A 24,167-nucleotide genomic window follows, 5' to 3' on the forward strand; every position below is an offset into this window, starting at 1 on the left:
TTCTGCCTGATACTCACTTGTGTTATCAACCTGACATCTGTCATACACCCCTATTTTCCATTTCATCTTACTCACTATCTCTTTTGTCATCCAGGGAACTCTGGCTTTAGCTGTCCTACCTTTCTTTTTTTTAAAATTCATTCATGGGATATGGGCGTCACTGGCAAGGCCAGCATTTATTGCCCATCCCTAATTGCCCTTGAGAAGGTGGTGGTGAGCCGCCGCCTTGAACCGCTGTAGTCCGTGTGGTGACGGTTCTCCCACAGTGCTGTTAGGTAGGGAGTTCCAGGATTTTGACCCAGCGACGATGAAGAAACAGCGATATATTTCCAAGTCGGGATGGTGTGTGACTTGGAGGGGAACGTGCAGGTGGTGTTGTTCCCATGTGCCTGCTGCTCTTGTCCTTCTAGGTGGTAGAGGTCGTGGGTTTGGGAGGTACTGTCGAAGAAGCCTTGGCGAGTTGCTGCAGTGCATCCTGTGGATGGTACACACTGCAGCCACAGTGCGCCGGTGGTGAAGGGAGTGAATGTTTCGGGTGGTGGATGGGGTGCCAATCAAGAGGGCTGCTTTGTCCTGGATGGTGTCGAGCTTCTTGAGTGTTGTTGGAGCTGCACTCATCCAGGCAAGTGGAGAGTATTCTATTACTTCTGACTTGTGCCTTGTAGATGGTGGAAAGTCAGGAGGTGAGTCACTCGCCGCAGAATACCCAGCCTCTGTCCTGCTCTCGTAGCCACAGTATTTCTATGGCTGGTCCAGTTAAGTTTCTGGTCAATGGTGACCCCCAGGATGTTGATGGTGGGGGATTCGTCAATAGTAATGCCGTTGAATGTCAAGGGGAGGTGGTTGGACACTCTCATATTGGAGATGGTCATTGCCTGGCACTTGTCTGGTGCGAATGTTACTTGACACTTTTAAGCCCAAGCCTGGATGTTGTCCGGGTCTTGCTGTATGCGGGCATGGACTGCTTCATTATCTGAGGGGTTGCGAATGGAACTGAACACTGTGCAATCATCAGCGAACATCCCCATCTCTGACCTTATGATGGAGGGAAGGTCATCGATTAAGCAGCTGAAGATGGTTGGGCCGAGGACACTGCCCTGAGGAACTCGTGCAGCGATGTCCTGGGGCTGAGACGATTGGCCCCCAACAACCACTACCATCTTCCTTTGTGCTAGATATAACTCCAGCCACTGGAGAGTTTTCCTCCTGATTCCCATTGACTTCAATTTTACAAGGGATCCTTGGTGCCACACTCGGTCAAATGGTGCCTTGATGTCAAGGGCAGTCACTCTCACCTCACCTCTGGAATTCAGCTCTTTTGTCCATGTTTGGACCAAGGCTGTAATGAGGTCTGGAGCCGAGTGGTCCTGGCGGAACCCGAACTGAGCATCGGTGAGCAGGTTATTGGTGAGTAAGTGCTGCTTGATAGCACTGTCGACGACACCTTCCATCACTTTACTGATGATTAAGCGTAGACTGATGGGGCGGTAATTGGCCGGATTAGATTTGTCCTGCTTTTTTTTGTGGACAGGATATACCCGGGCAATTTCCCATATTGTCGGGTAGATGCCAGTGTTGTAGCCGTACTGGAACAGTTTGGCTAGAGGTGCGGCTAGTTCTGGAGCACAAGTCTTCAGCACTACAGCCGGGATGTTGTCGGGGCCCTAGCCTTTGCTGTATCCAGTGCACTCAGCCGTTTCTTGATATCACGTGGAGTGAATCGAATTGGCTGACGATTGGCTTCTGTGACGGTGGGGATACTCAGCACTTGTGACTGAAGATAGTTGCAAATGCTTCAGCCTTGTTTTTTCACTCACGTGCGATGACTCTGCCATCATTGAGGATGGGGATGTTCACAGAGGCTCCTCCTCCCGTTAGTTGTTTCATTGTCCACCACCATTCACGACTGGATGTGGCAGGACTGCAGAGCTTTGATCTGATCCGTTGGTTGTGGAATCACTTAGCTGTGGGCTCTTCGCTCTTCTGCCTCGTGGGAATGTGCCTAGACTGTACCCGAACCATCTCCTCAAAGGCCGCCCACTGTTCAATTACAGTTTTGCCTGACAATCTTTGATTCCAATTTACCCGGGCCAGATCTGTTCTCATCCCATTGAAATTGGCCCTCCTCCAATTGAGCATTTTTACTTTAGAGTGGTCCGTATACTTTTCCATAGCTATTCTAAACCTTATGATACTATGATTGCCAAGGGATAGAATTGAGAAACAGAAATTATGTTGGACACATATTGAACCTTGGTTAGCCCACATAGAGTATGTGAACAGTTCTGGCCTCCATATTATTAAAAAGGATATCGAGGCATTGGAGAAGGTGCAAAAAAGATTTACTTGGGTGATACCAGAACTGAAAGGTTACACCCATCAGGAAATATTAAACAGGTTGGGGCTCTTAAAAGAGAAGACTGAGGAATGACCTGCTGGAGGTCTTTAAAATTATGAAAGTGTTTGATCAGGTAGACGTAGAGATGATGTTTCCACTTTCAGAGAAGACCAGAACTCGAGGCCATAAATATAAAATAGTCACCAATAAATCCAAGAGGGAATTCAGGAGAAATGTCTTTACATAGGAAGATAGGAACATAGGAACAGGAGTAGGCCATTCAGCCCCTTGTGCCTGCTCCGGCATTTGATAAGATCATGGCTGATCTGTGATCTAACTCCATATACCTGCCTTTGGCCCATATCCCTTAATACCTTTGGTTGCCAAAAAGTTATCTATCTCAGATTTAAATTTAGCAATTGAGCTAGTATCAATTGCCGTTTGCGGAAGAGAGTTCCAAACTTCTACCACCCTTTGTGTGCAGAAATGTTTTCTAATCTCGCTCCTGAAAGATCTGGCTCTAATTTTTAGACTGTGCCCCCTACTCCTATAATCCCCAACCAGCGGAAATAGTTTCTCTCTATCCACCCTATCTGTTCCCCTTAATATCTAATAAACTTCGATCAGATCACCTCTTAACCTTCGAAACTTCAGAGAATACAACCCCAATTTGTGTAATCTCTCCTCGTAACTTAACCCTTGAAGTCCGGGTAACATTCTAGTAAACCTACGCTGCACTCCCTCCAAAGCCAATATGTCCTTCCGAAGGTGCGGTGCCCAGAACTGCTCACAGTAATCCAGGTGCGGTCTAACCAGGGTTTTGTATAGCTGCAGCATAACTTCTGCCACCTTGTACTCCAGTCCTCTAGATATAAAGGCCAGCATTCCATTAGCCTTCTTGATTATTTTCTGCACCTGTTCATGACACTTCAATGATCTATGTACCTGAACCCCGAAGTCCCTTTGGACATCCACTGTTTTTAACTTTTTATCATTTAGAAAGTACTCTGTTCTATCCTTTTTTGATCTAAAGTGGATGACCTCACATTTGTCCACATTGAATTCCATTTGCCACAGTTTTGCCCATTCACTCAATATCGCTTTGTAATTTTATGTTTTCATCTACACTGCTTACGATGCCACCAATCTTTGTGCCATCGGCAAACTTAGATATGAGACTTTCTATGCCTTCATCTAAGTCGTTAATAAATATTGTGAATAATTGAGGCCCCAAGACAGATCCCTGCGGGACTCCACCAATCACATCCTGCCAATGTGAGTACCTACCCATTTTTCCTACTCTCTGTTGCCTTTTGCTCAGCCAACTTCCTAACCAAGTCCGTACTTTTCCCTCGATTCCATGGGCTTCTATCTTAGCGAACAGTTTCTTCTGTGGGACCTTATCAAATGCCTTCTGGAAGTCCATATAAATAACATCCATTGACATTCCCCTGTCCACTACTTTAGTCACCTCTTCAAAAAATTCAATCAGGTTTGTCAGGCACGACCTACCTTTCACAAATCCATGCTGGCTCTCTCTGATTAACTGAAAATTCTCGAGGTGTTCAGTCACCCTATCCTTAATTATAGGCTCCATCATTTTCCCCACAACAGATGTTAGGCTAACTGGTCTATAATTCCCTGGTTTGCCTCTCTCTCCTTTCTTAAAAAGCGGAGTGACATGTGCAATTTACCCAGAGAGTGGTGAGAATGTGGAAGTCGCTATCACAAAGGGATAGTTGAGGCGAATAGCATAGATACATTTCAGGGGAAGCTAGATAAACACATGAGGGAGTAAGAAATAGAAGTATATGCTGATAGGGTTAGATGAAGTAGGGAGGGCGGAGGCTCATGTGGAGCATAAACAATCGCATGAACCAGTTGGGCCGAATGGCCTGTTTCCATGCTGTGCATTCTATGTAAATAAACCTAAATGTCAGTTATTATGATTTCAGGCATTAATCAGCGGGGATATAAAAAGATACTTCTTGGTTAGATATAAGTCCAAGACTGTGACTCACCATTTTCTCTTTCATGGCAGCATCAAACTTTGCCTGTACCTTATCCAGTTCAGCTTGCTTCTCATCCAGCTGAGCCTGGGCAGTTCCTAACTCCTTCATGGCCCCTTGGAGGCGGTTTTCTTGTACTGCCAAATTAGCCTAAAAACAGCAATTAAAAAAAAGGAAAGCCAATCATTCGTAATGTATAGAAAAACTTTGCCAGCAACAGAAAACATCTCATCTCATTCTGCACTCAATGTCCCTAACAGAAATTACCCTCTAATGAACCATAGGATGTTACAACCGTTAGGTCTTAAAGGGACAGGCCAATTTGCACCCTCGGGATTTTGCTTACTTTCTTTTCGGGTCAGGGAGAAATTTTAACTTCTTAGAAGTTTACTGGCTGTTAAATCTCTCGTTAGTAGATTAAATAAATTGGGAAAAGTGTTACACATGCACACCCAACTGAACCTTGGGAAGACAAAAGCCATCATTTGCAGCCTCATCAAAAACTCGACTCTCTTGCCATTGACTTCATACCATTCCCAGCTTATCTGTGCTTCTGCTTTAGATTCGATTCATCCAATGTCCTCCTTGCTAGCGTCTCATTCTCCACCTTCCAAAAACTCCAAATTGTTCAATCTGTATTTTGCTTCACAGTTCCACTTGTCCATCACTCCCATCCTTGTTTACCTATACTGGCTCCCGAAAGAAAGACTTGTATTTTCTTTTTTTAAAATAGAGTATTTCACATCTGTTGGGCTATTACTTAAGATAAAAAATCACGGGATTGGGGGTAATATTCTGGCATGGGTGGAGGATTGGTTATCGAACAGGAAGCAGAGAGTTGGGATAAATGGTTCATTTTCGGACTGGCAACCAGTAACCAGTGGTGTTCCACAGGGGTCGGTGCTGGGTCCCCAACTCTTTACAATCTATATTAACGATTTGGAGGAGGGGACCGAGTGCAACATATCAAAATTTGCAGATGATACAAAGATGGGAGGGAAAGTAGAGAGTGAGGAGGACATAAAAAACCTGCAAGGGGATATAGACAGGCTGGGTGAGTGGGCGGAGATTTGGCAGATGCAATATAATATTGGAAAATGTGAGGTTATGCACTTTGGCAGGAAAAATCAGAGAGCAAGTTATTTTCTTAATGGCAAGAGACTGGAAAGTACTGCAGTACAAAGGGATCTGGGGGTCCTAGTGCAAGAAAATCAAAAAGTTGGTATGCAGGTGCAGCAGGTGATCAAGAAAGCCAACGGAATGTTGGCTTTTATTGCTAGGGGGATAGAATATAAAAACAAGGAGGTATTGCTGCAGTTATATAAGGTATTGGTGAGACCGCACCTGGAATACTGCATACAGTTTTGGTCTCCATACTTAAGAAAAGACATACTTGCTCTCGAGGCAGTACAAAGAAGGTTCACTCGGTTAATCCCGGGGATGAGGGGGCGGACATATGAGGAGAGGTTGAGTAGATTGGGACTCTACTCATTGGAGTTCAGAAGAATGAGAGGCGATCTTATTGAAACATATAAGATTGTGAAGGGTCTTGATCGGGTGGATGCAGTAAGGATGTTCCCAAAGATGGGTGAAACTAGAACTAGGGGGCATAATCTTAGAATAAGGGGCTGCTCTTTCAAAACTGAGATGAGGAGAAACTTCTTCACTCAGAGGGTGGTAGGTCTGTGGAATTTGCTGCCCCAGGAAGCTGTGGAAGCTACATCATTAGATAAATTTAAAACAGAAATAGACAGTTTCCTAGAAGTAAAGGGAATTAGGGGTTATGGGGAGCGGGCAGGAAATTGGACATGAAGCTGAGTTCGGATCGGTCAATGCCCTGTGGGTGGCGGAGAGGTCCCAGGGGCTATGTGGCCGGGTCCTGCTCCGACTTCTTGTGTTCTTTAGATTTGTGGTTGGGATCAGATCAGCCATGATCTTATTGAATGGCGGAGCAGGCTCGAGGGGCCGATTGGCCTACTCCTGCTCCAATTTCTTATGTTCTTATGTTCTTATGTTCTAACCTCACCATGTCCCAAAGAGTTTTACAGCCAATGAAGTACTTATGAAGTGTAGTCACTGTTGTAATGTAGGAATCACAGCACCCAAATTGCACACTGCAAGCCCCCACAAACAGCAATGAAATAAATGACCAGGTAATCTGTTCTAGATGTTGGTTGAAGGATAAATATTGGCCAGGACACCAGCAGAATTTCCCTGCTCTTCTTTGAATATTGATGTGGGATCTTTTAGATTCACTGAAAGGGCAGACGGTGTCTCAGTTTAATATCTCATCCAAAAGACAGCACCTCTAACAGAGTAGCACTCCCTCAGTGCTGCACTGAAGTGCCAGCCTAAATTACCTGGTTCAAGTCTCTGGAGTGGAGCTTGAACCCTCAACCTTCTGACTCAGACGAGAGTACTACCATTGAGCCAAGGCTGAGATGAAAAGTACTAAATTTTAAATTTTCATCCTTGTCCTCAAATCCCTCCATAACCCCATGACACTATTTCTGTAACTTCCTCCAGGCATATCTCTCCACCTAAACCCTTCAGTTTTCCAATTCTAGCCTTTTCAGCATCTCCACCTCCCTTTGGTGGCACAGCTTTCAGCTTCCTGGGCCACTCCCTAAACTCCTGCACTTCACAACTCCTTTAGAAATCTTCTCAAGACCCATCTATTCAACAAGGCTTTGATTAGCCCTCCTAATCTTTCCTCAGTGGCTCAGTGCTGTTTCTCTACATTTTTCCATTTGTTAAGTGATGGGGTGTTTTTTTTTATACATTTAAGGTGCTTTATAAATATAAAAGAGCCCCAAAAATGCTTTGGGCCACTGCACCAACATAAATGTGGTGCAGTGATTTTCCTCCCCTGCTGCTCTCACTCTTGACCCCGCCAGAGTATCAGGGGTCAGGACGGCATCAGTGTTGAATATTTTCAGCACCAGTATGGCTGCATCTCGGGTGTTCCAGGTAGGTAGATGTCGATAAGATGTTAATTTCAATGACACTGGCTCCTGCTTATTTATCCTTCAACCAACATCTAGAACAGATTACCTGGTCATTTATTTCATTGCTGTTTGTGGGGGCTTGCAGTGTGCAATTTGGGTGCTGAGCCTTGAGTATGGCTATGTCAGGTTGTTGCTTGACTAGTCTGTGGGTCAGCTCTCCCAGTTTTGGCACAAGTCCCCAAACGTTAGTGAAGAGGATTTTTCAGGGTCGACTGGGCTTGGTTTGCCTTTGTCATGTCCGATGCCTAGTGGTCCGATGCCGGGTGGTCCGTCCGGTTTTATTCTTATTATGACTAGATTAACCAATCAGAGTAATTATCCCAATAAGTTACCTATCTGTTCGGCACTCCAGGGTTTCAAATATCTAAAACTTCATAATGAAAGATTGCATTATATCAGTTTCCCTCCAGTAATTACTGATGTGTTCTAATTCCCTGTGCTAGTCTTTGGGTTTCCATCACCGTCTTTGGGTTTCCATCACCATCCCTGGGTATGTCCTGTCCCACCAGCAGGACAGACCCACCAGAGGTGGCGGTACAGTGATATACAGTCAGGAGGGAGTGGCCCTGGGAGTCCTCAACATTGACTCTGGACCCCATGAAATCTCATGGCATCAGGTCAAACATAGGCAAAGAAATCTCCTGCTGATGAATCAGTCCTCCTCATGTTGAACACCACTTGGAGGAAGCACTGAGGGTAACAAGGGCACAGAATGTACTCTGGGTGGGGGACTTCAATGTCCATCACCAAGAGTGGGTCGGTAGCACCACGACTGACCGAGCTGTCCGAGTCCTGAAGGACATAGCTGCCAGACTGGGCCTGCAGCAGGTGTTGAGTGAACCAACACGAGGGAAAAACCTATTTGACCTCGTCCTCACCAATCTACCTGTCGCAGATGCATCTGTCCATGACAGTATTGGTAGGAGTGACCACCGCACAGTCCTCGTGGAGACGAAGTCCCGTCTTCGCGCTGAGAACACCATCCAACGTGTTGTGTGGCACTATCACCGTGCTAAATGGGATAGATTCAGAACAGATCTAGCAGCTCAAAACTGGGCATCCATGAGGCACTGTGGGCCATCAGCAGCAGCAGAATTGTATTCCAGCACAATCTGTAACCTCATGGCCTGGCATATTCCGCACTCTACCATTACCAACAAGCCAGGGGATCAACCCTGGTTCAATGAGAAGTGTAGAAGAGCATGCCAGGAGCAGCACCAGGCGTACCTAAAAATGAGGTGCCAACATGGTGAAGCTACAAGACAGGACTACATGCATGCTAAACAGCGGAAGCAACGTGCTATAGACGGAGCTAAGCGATTCCACAAAAAACGGATCAGATCAAAGCTCTGCAGTCCTGCCACATCCAGTCGTGAATGGTGGTGGACAATTAAACAACTATCGGGAGGAGGAGGCTCTGCAAACATCCCCATCCTCGATGATGACGGAGTCCAGCACGTGAGTGCAAAAGACAAGGCTGAAGCGTTTGCAACCATCTTCAGCCAGAAGTGCCGAGTGGATGATCCATCTCGGCCTCCTCCCGATATCCCCACCATCACAGAAGCCAGTCTTCAGCCAATTCGATTCACTCCACGTGATATCAAGAAACGGCTGAGTGCACTGGATACAGCAAATGCTATGGGCCCCGACAACATCCCGGCTGTACTGCTGAAGACTTGTGTTTCAGAACTAGCCGCACCTCTAGCCAAACTGTTTCAGTACAGCTGCAACACTGGCATCTACACGACAATGTGGAAAATTGCCCAGGTATGTCCTGTTCACAAAAAAAAGCAGGACAAATCCAATCTGGCCAATTTCCGGCCCATCAGTCTACTCTTAATCATCAGCGAAATGATGGAAAGTGTCATCGACAGTGCTATCAAGCGGCACTTACTCACCAATAACCTGCTCACCGATGCTCAGTTCGGGTTCCGCCAGGACCACTTGGCTCCAGACCTCATTACAGCCTTGGTCCAAACATGGACAAAAGAGCTGAATTCCAGAGGTGAGGTGAGAGTGACTGCCCTTGACATCAAGGCACCATTTGACCGAGTGTGGCACCAAGGAGCCCGAGTAAAATTGACGTCAATGGGAATCAGGAGGAAAACTCTCCAGTGGTTGGAGTCATACCTAGCACAAAGGAAGATGGTAGTGGTTGTTGGAGGCCAGTCATCTCAGCCCCAGGACATTTCTGCAGGAATTCCTCAGGCCAGTGTCCTAGGCCCAACCATCTTGGATGAGCTGCACTCATCCAGGCAAGTGGAGAGTATTCCATCACACTCCTGACTTGTGCCTTGTAGATGGTGGAAAGGCTTTGGGGAGTCAGGAGGTGAGTCACTCACCGCAGAACACCCAGCCTCTGACCTGCTCTCGTAGCCACAGTATTTATATGGCTGGTCCAGTTCAGTTTCTGGTCAATGGTGACCCCCAGGATGTTGATGGTGGGGGATTCGGCGATGGCAATGCCGTTGAATGTCAAGGGGAGGTGGTTAGACTTTCTCTTATTGGAGATGGTCATTGCCTGGCACTTATCTGGCGCGAATGTTACTTGCCACTTATGAGCCCAAGCTTGTCTGGATGAGTGCAGCTCCAACAACACTCAAGAAGCTCGACACCATACAGGACAAAGCAACCCACTTGATTGGCACCCCATCCACCACCTTAAACATTCATTCCCTTCACCACTGGCGCACTGTGGCTGCAGTGCGTACCATCAACAGGATGCACTGCAGCAACTCACCAAGGCTTCTTCGACAGCACCTCCCAAACCTGCGACATCTACCACTTAGAAGGACAAGGGCAGCAGGCATATGGGAACAACACCATCTGCACTTTCCCCTCCAATTCACACACCATCCCGACTTGGAAATATATCACCGTTCCTTCATCGTCGCTGGGTCAAAATCCTGGATCTCCCTTCCTAACAGCACTGTGGGAGAACCTTCACCAAACGGACTGCAGCGGTCCAAGAAGGTGGCTCACCACCACCTTCTCAAGGGCAATTATGGATGGGCAATAAATGCTGGCCTTGCCAGCGACGCCCACATCGCATGAATTAATTTTTTTTTAAATTTGGTCGCGACACCAGTAGTTGGTTATATAACAATGGGAAATTTTAGATTGAAACTTGCAATCTTTGAATCGACAGTCTCATTACGAAGGCAAACAGCAGGTTATTGTGCTTCCATTTACGAATTAAAGCCAGAAGATGATGTCGTTTCTGCAAATCAGTCCCTTGGAAGTAAATACTTTTCACAGGACCCACAAATGATGTCGAACAAAAGGTTGACGAGTACAACAAAAATCTTTGTTTCCGTGGTGTATTGGATTTAGAAATAACATGGCACTGAAATATTTATAGTATCATAGAATGATTACAGTATAGAAGGTGGCCATTCGGCCCGTGCCGGCTCTTTGAAAGAACAATCCAGTTCGTCCCATTCCCCCGCTTTTTCCCCGCAGCCCTGCAAATTTTTTCCCTTCAAGAATTTATCCAATTCCTTTTTGAAAGCCATGATTGAATCTGCTTCCACCACCCTTTCAGATCATAACTACTCGCTGCATAAAAAAAGTTTTTCCTCATGTCGCCTTTGGTTCTTTTGCCAATCTCCTTAAATCTGTGTCCTCTGGTTGCTGACTCATCCACCAATGGGAACAGTTTCTCTATTTACTTGATCTAAACCCTTCATGATTTTGAACACTTCCATCAAATCTCCTCTTAACCATCTCTCCTCTAAAGAGAACAACCCCAAGTGAGAACCAGGCAGAATATAGAAAGTTGAGAGGGGAAGTGAAAAAGGAAATAAGAGGGGCAGAGAGAGTATGAGAATAGAATAGCAGCCAACATAAAAGAGAATCCAAAAGTCTTTGACAGACATGTTAACAGTAAACGGATAGTAAGAGGAAGGGTGGGGCTGATTAGGGACCATAAAGGAGATCTGCTCATGGAGGCAATGGGCATGGCTGAGGTACTAATTGAGTACTTTGCATCGATTTTTACCAAGGAAGAAGATGCTGCCAGAGTCTCGGTAAAGGAAGATATAGTTAAGATACTGGATGGGCTAAAAATTGAGAAAGAAGAGGTGCTACAAAGGCTAGCTGTACTTAAAGTAGATAAGTCACCTGGTCTGGATGGGATGCACCCAAGGATGCTGAGGGAAGTAAGGGGGAAATTGCGGAGGTACTGGCCATAATCTTCCAGACATCCTTAGATGCAGGACTGGAGAATTGCAAATGTTACACCCTTGTTCAAAAAAGGGTGTAAGGATAAACCCAGCAACTACAGGCCAGTCAGTTTAACCTCGGTGGTGGGGAAACTTTTGGAAATGATAATCTGGGACAGAATTAACAGTCACTTGGACAAGTGTGGATTGATTAGGGAAAGCCAGCACGGATTTGTTCAAGGCAAATCATGTTTAACCAAATTGGTAGAGTTTTATGATGAGGTAACAGAGAGGGTAGTTGAGGGCAATGCAGTTGATGTGTTGCGTATGGACTTTCAAAAAGCATTTGATAAAGTGCCACATGGTCGGCTTGCTATTAAGATTGCGGCCCATGGAATAAAGGGGACAATAGCAACACGGATACAGAATTGGCTAAATGACAGGAAACAGAGCAGTGGTGAGCGGATGTTTTTTGGACTGGAGGGAGATGTGCAGTGGTGTTCCCCAGAGGTTGGTGCTGGGACCACTGCTTTTCTTGATATATATTAATGACTTGGACTTGGGTGTACAGGGCACAATTTCAAAATTTGCGGATGGCACAAAACTTGGTAGTATAGTGAACAGTGAGGAGGATAGCGATAGACTTCAAGAGGATATGGACACTCTGGTGGCATTGGCGGACACGTGGCAGATGAAGTTTAACGCCAAAAAATGCGAGGTGATGCATTTCGGTAGGAAAAATGAGGAGAGGCAATATAAGCTAGAGGGCACAAGTCTAAAAGGGGTGGAGGAACAGAGGGATCTGGGGGTATATGTGCATAAATCATTGAAGGTGGCAAGGCAGGTTGAGAAAGCAGTTAAAAAAGCATACAGGGTCCTGGGCTTTATAAATAGAGGCATGGAGTACAAAAGCAAGGAAGTCATGATGAACCTTTATAATACACTGGTTCGGCTACAACTGGAGTATTGTGTCCAGTTCTGGGCACTGCACTATAAGTAGGAGGTAAAAGCCTTAGAGAGGAGCAGAGGAATTTTACTAAAATGATTCCAGGGATGAGGGACTTAAATTATGTGGATAGACTCGAGAAGCTGGGATTGTTCTCCTTCGAACAGAAAAGGTTGAGAGGAGATTTGATAGAGGTATTTAAAATCATGAAGGGTCCAGACAGAGTGGATAGAGAGAAACTGTTCCCATTGGCGGGAGGGTCAAGAACCAGAGGGCATAGATTTAAGGTGATTGGCAAAAGAACCAAAGGTGACATAAGGAAAACTTTTTTTTTGTTACACAGCAAGTGGTTAGGATCTGGAATGCACTGCCCGAGGGAATGGTGGAGGCAGATTCAATCATGGCCTTCAAAAAGGGAACTGGATAAGTACTTGAAATGAAAAAATGTGCAGGGCTACGGGGATAGAGGGAGTGGGACTAGCTGGATTGCTCATGCATAGAGCCGGCGCAGACTCAATGGGCTGAATGGTCTCCTTCCGTGCTGTCACCTCCTATGATTCTCCAGTCTAGCCACATAACTGAAGTTCCTCATCCCTGGAACCATTCCAGTAAATCTTTTCTGCATCCTCTTCAAGGCCTTCACATCCTTCCTAAAGTGCGGTGCCTAGAATTAGACGCAATATTCCAGTTATGGCCGAACCAGTGTTTTATAAAAGATTCAACCTGCCCTGCCACCTTCAAAGATTTGTGCACATATACCTCCGGGTTTCTGTTCCTGCACCCCCTTTAGAATTGTACCATTTAGTTTATATTGCCTCTCCTCATTCTGCCAGCCAAAATGTATCACTTCGCACTTCTCTGCGTTAAATTTCATCTGCCATGTGCCCACCCATTCCACCACCCTGTCTCTGTCTTCTTGAAGTCTATTACTATCCTCCTCACTGTTCCCTACACTGCCAAGTTTTGTGTCATCTGCAAATTTTGAAATTGTGCCCTGTACACTCAAGTCCAAGTCATTAATATATATCAAAAAAAGCAGTGGTCCTAGTACTGACCCCTGGGGAACACAATTGTATACCTCCCTCCAGTCCGATAAACAACCGTTCACCACTACTCTCTGTTTCCTGTCACTTAGCCAATTTCGTATCCATTCTGCCGCTGCCCCTTTTATTCCATGGGCTTCAATTTTGCTGACAAGCCTATTATGTGGCACTTTAGCAAACGCCTTTTGAAAGTCCATATACATATCAACCCCATTGCCCTCATCAACCCTCTCTGTTACCTCATCAAAAAACTCAAGTTAGTCAAACACGATTTGCCTTTAATAAATCCATGCTGGCTTTCCTTTATTAATCCACACTCGTCCAACTGACTATTAATTTTGTCCCGGATTATCGTTTCTAAAAGCATCTCCACCTCCGAGGTTAAACTAACTGGCCTGTAGTTGCCGGGTTTATCCTTACACCCTTTTTTGAACAAGGGTGTAACATTTGCAATTCTCCAGTCCTCTGGCACCACCCCTGTATCTAAGGAAGATTGGCAGATTATGGCCAGCACCTCTGCAATTTCCACCCTTACTTCCCTCAGCTACCTAGGATGCATCCCATCCAGACCGGGTGACTTATCTAATATAACTACAACCAGCCTTTCTAGTGCATCCGCTATCAATTTTTAGCCCATCCAGTATCTCAACTACCTCCCTTTTTACTGTGACTTTGGCAGTATCTTCTTCCTTGGTAAAGACAGATGCAAAGTACTCATTTAGTACCTTAGCCATGCCCTGTGCCTCCACAAGAAGATCTCCATTTTGGTCCCTAATGGGCCCTACTCCTCCTCTGACTACCTGTTTACTATTTATATGCCCATAGAAGACTTTTGGATTCCCTTTTATGTTAGCCGCCAGTCTATTCTCATACTCTCTCTTTGCCCCTCTTATTTCCTTTCTCACCTCTACTTTCTATATTCAGCCTGGTTCTCACTTGAATTATCAACCGGATATCTGTCATACGCCCCCTTTTTCAGCTTCATCTTACTCTTTCGTCATCCAGGGATCTCTGATTTTAGTTGCCCTATCTTTCCCCTCATGGGAATGTACCTAGACTGTACCCGAACCATCGCCTCTTTAAAGGCCACCCATTGTTCGATTACAGTTTTGCCTGACAATCTTTGATTCCAATTTGCCCGGGCCAGATCCGTTCTCAATCCACTGAAATTGATCCTCCTCCTATTAAGTATTTTTGCTCTAGATTGCTCCTTGTCCTTTTCCATAACTAATCTAAACCTTATGATCACTGCTCCCTAAATGTTCCCCCACTGACACTTGCTTCACTTCTTTCCCCAGAACCAGATCCAGCAATGCCCCTGAATGTTCTGAACCCTCTACGTAATGTCCTTTACTCTGGCACCAGGGAGGCAACACACCATGTGGGACTCACTTCGATGGTCACAGAAACGTCTGTCTGTCCCTCTGTCTATCAAATCCCCTATGTCTACTGCATTTCTACATTTCACTGTGCCCCCCTGTGCAGTCCTTTGCCCCCTGCCATACTCAGGGCTGCACTCCTTCGAGATGTCATAATCCTCACTGATATTCAATACTGAATGCCAGTTTGAGAGTGGCACACACCTAGAAGATTCCTGCACTGCCTGCCTCTTCCTACCCTGTTGGATGGCCAGCCACTTGCTTTCTTGAACTCTATGGCTGTGGGGTAACCACCTCCTAGAACTGTTTAAGTTAAAAACAGTGGATGTCCAAAGGGACTTAGGGGTTCAGGTACATAGATCATTGAAGTGTCATGAACAGGTGCAGAAAATAATCAAGAAGGCTAATGGAATGCTGGCCTTTATATCTAGAGGACTGGAGTACAAGGGGGCAGAAGTTATGCTGCAGCTATACAAAACCCTGGTTAGACCGCACCTGGATTACTGTGAGCAGTTCTGGGCACCGCACCTTCGGAAGGACATATTGGCTTTGGAGGGAATGCAGCATAGGTTTACTAGAATGATACCCGGACTTCAAGGGTTAAGTTATGAGGAGAGATTACACAAATTAGGGTTGTATTCTCTAGAGTTTAGAAGGTTAAGAGGTGATCTGATCGAAATTTATAAGATATTAAGGGGAACGGATAGGGTGGATAGAGAGAAACTATTGTCGCCGGTTGGGGATTCCAGGAGTTGGGGGCACAGTCTAAAAATTAGAGCCAGATCTTTCAGGAGCGAGATTAGAAAACATTTCTACACACAAAGGGTGGTAGAAGTTTGGAACTCTCTTCCGCAAACGGCAATTGATACTAGCTCAATTGCTAAATTTAAATCTGACATAGATAGCTTTTTGGCAATCAAAGGTATTAAGGGATATGGGCCAAAGGCAGGTATATGGAGTTAGATCACAGATCAGCCATGACCTTATCAAATGGCGGAGCAGGCACGAGGGGCTGAATGGCCTACTCATGTTCCGTTCCTATGTTTCCTATGTTTCCTAACGTATGATCTAGGAAACCTTCAGCCTCCCTTATGTTCTGCAGTGACTCCAGCTGCCCCTCAAGCTCAGAAACCCTCAGCTTGAGCTCGAGCAACTGAACGCATTTCCTGCACACGTGGCCTTCCAAGACACATGAAGCATCCTGAAGTTCCTACATGGGACACGAATTGCAGGCAATGGGTATCAGCTGCCCGTCCATTATTTCTAGATACCTTTTTTTTCTAAACTCCCTCTAGATACTCGATTATTAATTTACTTACCCCTGTTAACCTAGCCTTTTATTCCGGGTCTCTCAGAGCTCTTCTTCTCAGTTCACTGTCCTTCTCCCCTACACCGAATTCCCCCTCACCAAATTCTCAAGTTCCCTCTCCATTCGTCATGCACTCTGTGCTGCAGCTTTGACTGTGGCTCTTGTCATACTACATACTGATCTCAAAGTATGACAAAGCATGAGGTAATGGTTTATTGGTTTAGGGAAGAGATTAGAACAAACATGATGTCCAACAAGTTGAAGTACTGCAATGAAAGAATCATAGGGGGTCATTTTAACACCCCCCCAGGATGGGCCAGGTTGGGGGGCAGGGGTGGGGGGAGAGAAAGAGAAAGCTAAAATTGAAAAATCTGACCCCAACCCTCCCACTTCTGATTTTAAACGGAGGCGGGTCCCTAATTTAAATTCTTTAGTAAGGCTGTGTGCCACAGATTTTACCTGTGTTTCAGGTTTGATGATGGCTGGCCAGATTTTCTGGGCCGAGGGAAACCCAGCAGCACATAGGTTCATAGAATTTATAGCATAGAAACAGGCCATTCATCCCAACTGGTCTATGCCGGTTTATGCTTCACACGAGCATCCTCCCACCCTACTTCATCTAACCCTATCAGCATATCCTTCTATCCCTTTCTCCCTCAAGTACTTATCTAGCTTTCCCTTAAATGCATTTATGCTAGTCGCCTCAACTACTCCATGTGAGAGCAAGTTCCACATTATAACCACTCTCTGGGTAAAGAGATTCTCCTGAATTCCTTTTTGGATTTATTAGTCACTATCTTATATTTATGACTTCGAGTTTCAGGCTTCCCCACAAGTGGAAACATCTTCTCTACGTCTACCCTATCAAACCCCTTCATAATTTTAAAGACCTTTTTTGGGTCACCCCTCAGCCTTCTTTTTCTAGCTAAAAAAAAGAGTTCCAGCCTGTTCAGTCTTTCCTGATCGAGCTGGTATAAATGGTATTATCCTTGTAAATCCTTTTTGCACCTTCTCCAGTGCCTGTATTCTTTTTGTAATATGGAGACCTTTTGAAATCCATGCTGATTATTCTTAATTATATTTTCGGTTACTAGGTATTATTCTATTATACCTTTGAGTAAGGATTCCATATCTTTTCTACCACTGATGTTAAGCTAACTGGTCTATAGTTCTCTGGACTTCTTCTATCTCCCTTTTTAAAAATAGGAACAACATTAGCTGTCCTCCAGTCTTCTGGCACTATTTCCTTTAATATATAAATAAATTTATTGTGGAATAGTGCCTCTGCTATCTCTTCCCTAACTTTTTAATATGCGCAGATGCAATCCACTTCGACCAGGGGGGTTTATCCTCTAAGTTTGACTTATTTAACAATTATCTCCCCCCTTTCTATCTTAAACGGCTTGATATTTTTTTTGGTCTCTATGAGCACAGGTTGGAGATAGGCTACAACACTGTGGTACTGATTCTGACCAATTCTCCCTCCTGTGCTCTTCACTAGTGAAGTGATGTACCAGAAGAACAGTCTTAGAAAATTATATCCCTAGTAAGTCATTTTAATTCACAACCAGAACCAAGAAACACATTAAATAAGGCATACTTAAGAATTTGATTACAAAAAGTTTACATTTCCATTTAAACTTCTCCAAATATGAAAATATTCATCAGCACAGTCTCATGCTGAAAGAAATTTGTGCAGAAATCAATTTATACAGTGATGCTTTTTAAGTGTTTTTTGATGATGTTAATGTTCTTTTGATTCAGTATTACCTTTAGAGGCAGCACCTCTTTGTTGATGGCAAAGAAAGCAGCCATAGCTTGAGTCCAGGACAACAAGCCAGCAACATTCCCACAGACTTTCTTAGCATTTTCAAATGTATAATCATCCATCACGAAATATGGCTGGAGCAGTTCTACTGTTTCCTCATTAATGGTGTCCTTTGGGAACTGCTGCAGGGCCTGGAGAAAACTAGTGCCACTCAATAGCTGGAAAAGGAGTGACAAAAATCCTTTGTTATGATTCAGATTAAGTCATCAATAGAGATCGATTACTATGAGTAGTCAACAACTATATCATCATTGCATCATGTGACTATCTGGATGGTAAATGGCGAACTCGATGGACCTTGGTCTTTTCTCTTTTTGTAATTCCTATGTTCCTAAGTTGTATTTATATATGGAAACAAAGAACACACACAAGACACATACAAAATGCTTCTTAACTTTTCTCAAAAGGAAATTATGAAATCTAATTTACGATTCATTCATTCAGATTAGCAAACAGTCAGTGATTCACAACATAAGGGGCCATAGATTTACATTTTACAATGTTCTTATAATGGATGATCAAGCCAAAACATTAGGCAATAGTAGTTGGTGGTTAAATGGGCTCATAGCAAATTGGCAGCCCATTTATACCACACCTGGTTCTCTTTTCCACTGAAGTTAATGAAAAAGTGCACTGTATAAAATAGGCCACCAATTTGCTATGAGCCCGTTTCTCACCACTGCAGAAGACCAATCTCAACCCCACTATGTTTGGTTCTTACTTGCACTTTTAAATATCATTTGAATTCTGAGAGGATTTCAATACACGCATCTGCTGTATTGGTGGTAGTGTTTGAAATTGCTAACAAACATTTGGTACTATATTAAGAACTGGGTCAAACTTATGCAATGTTTTGCTGCAAAATAGTGGATATCTATCCACGATACAAAAAATATCCCCTTGGCAAAGTTTCTTCACGAATCAGCAAAGTGATGGAAGGAGTTATTAATTGTGTCATCAAGCAACACCTACTCACCAATAGCTGCTCACTGATGCTCAGTTCAGGTTCCATAAGAACCAGTCAGCATTAGGCCGCATCACAGCCATGATACAGACATGATGTGGAGATACCGGTGATGGACTGGGGTTGACAAATGTAACAGATAATGTGACAGATAATCATTCCAACTGCCCGTTGTCAAGGCAATCAAAGTGTTCAGACAGAGAGGTGTTACCTACAGGACCACCGAATATACAAACAGCCAGAACACAAAACAGAGAGAGAGAGGGAAAAACATCTGAAAGGAAGAGAAAGACTGAAAATGACCCGTTGAATTAAAAACAGATAACTTTAATCGCTGGTGGGGTTACGTGTAGCGCGACATGAACCCAAGATCCTGGTTGAGGCCGTCCTCATGGGTGCGGAACTTGGCTATCAATTTCTGCTCGACGATTTTGCGTTGTCATGTGTCTCGAAGGCTGCCTTGGAGTATGCTTACCCGAAGATCGGTGGCTGAATGTCCTTGACTGCTGAAGTGTTCCCCGACTGGGAGGGAACCCTCCTGTCTGGCGATTGTTGCGCGGTGTCCGTTCATCCGTTGTCACAGTGTCTGCATGGTCTCGCCAATGTACCATGCTCCGGGGCATCCTTTCCTGCAACGTATGAGGTAGACAACGTTGGCCGAGTCACAGGAGTATGAACCATGTAACTGGTGGGTGGTGTCCTCTCGTGTGATGGCGGTATCTATGTCGATGATCTGGCATGTCTTGCAGAGGTTGCCGTGGCAGGGTTGTGTGGTGTCGTGGACGCTGTTCTCCTGAAAGCTGGGTAATTTGCTGCGAACGATGGTCTGTTTGAGGTTGGGTGACTGTTTAAAGGTGAGTAGTGGAGGTGTGGGGATGGCCTTAGCGAGGTGTTCGTCGTCATCGATGACATGTTGAAGGCTGCAGAGAACATGGCGTAGTTTCTCCGCTCCGGGGAAGTACTGGACGACGAAGGGTACTCTGTTGGTTGCGTCTCGTGTTAGTCTTCTGAGGAGGTCTATGCGACTTTTCGCTGTGGCCCGTCGGAACTGTCGATGTCAAGGCAATCACTTTGATTGCCTTGACAACGGGCAGTTGGAATGATTATCTGTAATCACCAGGTATTGTTCTCTGAATATAAATGCGAAAGGTTCAAGGATTTCCTGACATTCACCTGACGAAGGAGGAAGCCTCCGAAAGCTTGTGATTTTCAAATAAAATTGTTGGACTATAACTTGGTGTTGTAAGATTGTTTACATGATACAGACATGCAAACTTGCGTTTCCTGACCTCAGGACATCCAACACTTCAGATAATGTAATACTTTTGAAGTGTAGTCATGTAGAGAAATGTGGCAGCCAATTTGTGCACAGCAATGAGAATAATGATCAGATTATCTGTTTTACATATTGGTTGAGGGATAAATATTGGCCAGGACACCAGGAGAATTCCACTGCTGTATGAATAATGCCTAGAGATCTTTTACATCCACCTGAGGGGGCTGATAGGGCTTCAGTTTAATGTCTCATTCAAAAGATGGCACCTCTGACAGTGCGGCTCTCCCTCAGTAATGCACTGAAGTTATCTGCCTGGATTCTGTGCTCAAGTCTCTGGAGTGGGGTTTGAACCCACAACCTTCTGATCCAGGGGCAAGAGTGCTAACATTAAACCAAGACTGAAAGTTCCTCCAAAGCACTGCTTCTGGTATCAAATTGCACTTGTCCATCACCCTACCTTCACTGACCTACATTACCTTCTGGTCTCTTAATGCCTCAAATTAAAAAATTCTCATCCTTGTGTTTAAATCCCTTCATAGCATTGCCCTTTCATAAGAACATAAGAAATAGGAGCAGGAGTAGGCCATACGGCCCCTCGAGCTTGTTCCACCATTCAATAAGATCACAGTTGATCTTCAACCTCAACTCCACTTTCCTGCCCGATCCCCCATATCCCTTGATTCTCTTAGAGTCCAAAAATCTATCCATCTCAGCCTTGAATATGTTCAATGACTCAGCATCCACAGCTCTCTGGGATAGAGAATGCCAAAGATTCACAACCCCCTGAGTGAAGAAATTCCTCCTCATTTCAGTCTTGAATGGCCGACCCCTTATCCTGAGACTATGCCCTCTAGTTCTAGACTCTCCAGCCAGGGGAAACAATCTCTCAGCATCTACCCTGTCAAGCCCTCTCAGAATCTTATGTTTCAATTAGATCACCTCTCATTCTTCTAAACTCCAGAGAGTATAGGCCCATTCTACTCAACCTGTCATCCCAGGAATTAATCTAGTGAACCTTTGTTGCACTGCCTCTAGGCAAGCATATCATTCCTTAGATAAGGAGATCAAAACTGTATGCAGTACTTCAGATGAGGTCTCACCAATGCCCTGTACAACTATAGTAAGACTTCCTTACTCTTGTACTCCAACCCCCTTGCAATAAAGGCCAACGTGCCATTTACCTTCCTAATTGCTTGCTGTACCTGCATGCTAACTTTTTGTGTTTCTTGTATGAGGACAACCAAGTCTCTCTGAACACCAACATTTAGTAGTTTCTCACCATTTAAAAAATATTCTGTTTTTCTATTCTTCCTACCAAAGTGAATAACCTCACATTTCTCCACATTATACTCCATCTGCCACCCTCTTGCCCACTCACTTAACCTACCTATATCCCTTTGCAGTCTCTGTGTCCTCCTCACAGCTTACTTTCCCACCTAGCTTTACATCGTCAGCAAACTTGGATACATTACACTCAGTCCATTCATCTAAGTCATTGATATAGATTGTAAATTGCTGAGGCCTGATCCTTCTGGCACCCCTCTAGTTATAGCCTGCCAACCTGAGAATGATCCGTTTATCCCTACTCTCTGTTTTCTGTTCTTTAACCAATCCTCTATCCATGCTAATATATTACCCCCAACCCCATGAGCCCTTACCCTGTGTAACAACCTTTACGCGGTATCTTATTCCTATTCATGTAACCTTTTCCAGCGCTACAACTCCTTCCACTGAACTCTCCATTCTTCTGACTCCCTCATATGCATACCTTCTCCCTCTACACAAACATTGGCATCTAGCTCACCAAGCCAAACTTTCCCCAAGGATCCCCCATACTCTAGCCCTGAACTTGCATCTTTCTCTAGTTGCTCTCCTATCTCCAAGCCTTCTTCAATCTCATCTTGTCCACGAAACCTACCTCCTCCTCTCAGCCCTATTCTGACTAAACTGCTGAGCATCTAACTTCCCTTCCTGGCCCCCATGCTAGCTGATATAAACGATTCCTCTCCTCTGGTACTGTCCCACTCCCTTTCAAAACTGCCGTCATCAACCCCTCCTCAAAAGCCCCCTCTATACTTGCAAACTACTGCCCCATCTCTAACCTCCCTTTCCTCTCCAAAGTCCTTGAATGTGTTGCGCCTCCAAAATCTGTGCCCATCTTCACCGCAACTCCATGTTTGAGCCTCTCCAATCAGGTTTCAACCCCTGCTACAACATTGAAATGGCCCTAATCAAAGTCACAGATGATATCCTATGTGACTGTGACCATGGTGCATAATCCCTCTTGATCCTTCTTGACCAGTCGGCAGCCTCTGATACGGTTGACCACACCACCCTCTTCCAATGCCTCTCCTCCGTTATCCACCTTGATGGGACTGCTCTCACCTGCTCCATTCTTATCTGTACAGTCAGAGCCAGAGAATCTCCGAAAATGGTTTCTCGTCCAGCTCCTGCACCTTAACCTCTGGAATCCCCCAAGGATCTATCCTTGGCTTCCTCCTATTTCTCATCTACATGCTGCCCCTTGGCAACATCATCCAAATACACAACGTCATGTTCCATATGTACACTGATGACACAGTCTACCTCACCACCACCTCTCTATCCCTCCACTACCTTTGTTGTCAGGCTGTTTGTGAGACATCCAGTACTGAATGGAGGAAATTTTCTCCAACATTGGGAAGACCAAAGCCATTGTCTTTGGCACCTGCCACAAACTCCATTCCCTGGCCATCGATTCCGTCCCTCTCACTGGCCACTGTCTCAGGCTGAACCAGACTGTTTGTAATCTTAGCATCCTATATGATGCCAGAGCTTAGCTTTTGACCCCATATCCTCGCCATCACCAAGACCGCATACTTCCACCTCCATAATATTGCCCGTCTCCACTCCTGCCTTAGCTCTTCTGCTAGTGAAACCCTCATCCATGCTTTTGTTACTTCCAGACTCAACTATTCCAATGCTCTTCTGGACAGCCTTCCATCTTCCACCCCTATAAGCTCCAGTCCCACCTTCCAAATGATTTGATTGCTTGACACAGACTACTCAAAAAAAAGTGGAAAAGCTGATTTCTCTTGTGGCAAGCTGACGCATGGGCTGAAAAAACTGTGGTGTTGATTTTAACTTAAGGCAAACTTCAGGTGAGCAGAGAGCAAAAGCTATTGCTGCGATTTTCGGACCACTGTTGGTTGGAAGGAGTGAAAATCGAGACCTGCCAGTTTAAAAGTATGGCATTGGGCAGGTCTGTGGCTGCAAGTCACTCATCTATAAATTAAATCATTATGTCAATTCAAAATTGAGTTTGAAATTGAGAAATTAAACTTCTGCAACAATCAAAATCTAAGTCTCAGGCTATCTTTCTCTGTTAATAAAAATTCTCCAAATGGATTTTTAATAATGTATGATTTAATAAAATATTATCTACCAGGTAGGGTTTTGTTTTTTGAGTAGAAACAGTCGCCACACAATGATAGGTGTTGAGATTGGAACTTGTCTGTTTCTGGCATCCCATTGATGAATTGAGGATGTTGAGAATGAAGAATATTACATTGTTCTGAATGAAATAACTGTCAGGAGTCATCTCTTACCATTCAGTACTTACTTTTTACCAGGCAAAAGATCACAATATTAAAATAAATGGAGTCACCTTTAAAGATTCCCCCCAGGATGGCTTGAGACAGGGTCTCTCAGGGTCCATGGTGACTGTATCCATTCTCTTTTGGAAGAGAACCAGAACACAGTCGAGAATCCTCATAATCAGGTGAGGTGGTTTGGCTAATTTACGCACAGTAGCAATATCAGCTGACTTGATCGTCTGGGAAGAGAAACATAACCTATTAATGTGAACTTAATAAATATAGGCAGTTTTCCATTACATTATTCAACAACTGTCCAGCACAAACTT

General features: G+C 44.6%; 1 protein-coding gene across 1 annotated transcript in view; it reads right to left on the minus strand.

Moving 5' to 3' along the window:
• The window catches only part of LOC137322210 (dynein axonemal heavy chain 8-like), a 1,468,904-nt gene that overhangs the window by 193,470 nt on the left and 1,251,267 nt on the right, over nt 1-24,167 (minus strand). The window contains exons 70-72 of the mRNA XM_067985326.1: nt 23,910-24,077; nt 17,966-18,181; nt 4,360-4,497 (exon numbers count right to left, since the gene is read on the minus strand). Of these exons, the coding sequence (XP_067841427.1) occupies nt 4,360-4,497; nt 17,966-18,181; nt 23,910-24,077 (522 nt within the window). The remainder of the gene's footprint in view (nt 1-4,359; nt 4,498-17,965; nt 18,182-23,909; nt 24,078-24,167) is intronic.

This window comes from Heptranchias perlo, chromosome 5 (assembly GCF_035084215.1).
Source record: "Heptranchias perlo isolate sHepPer1 chromosome 5, sHepPer1.hap1, whole genome shotgun sequence".
Taxonomy (NCBI): Eukaryota; Metazoa; Chordata; class Chondrichthyes; order Hexanchiformes; family Hexanchidae; genus Heptranchias; species Heptranchias perlo.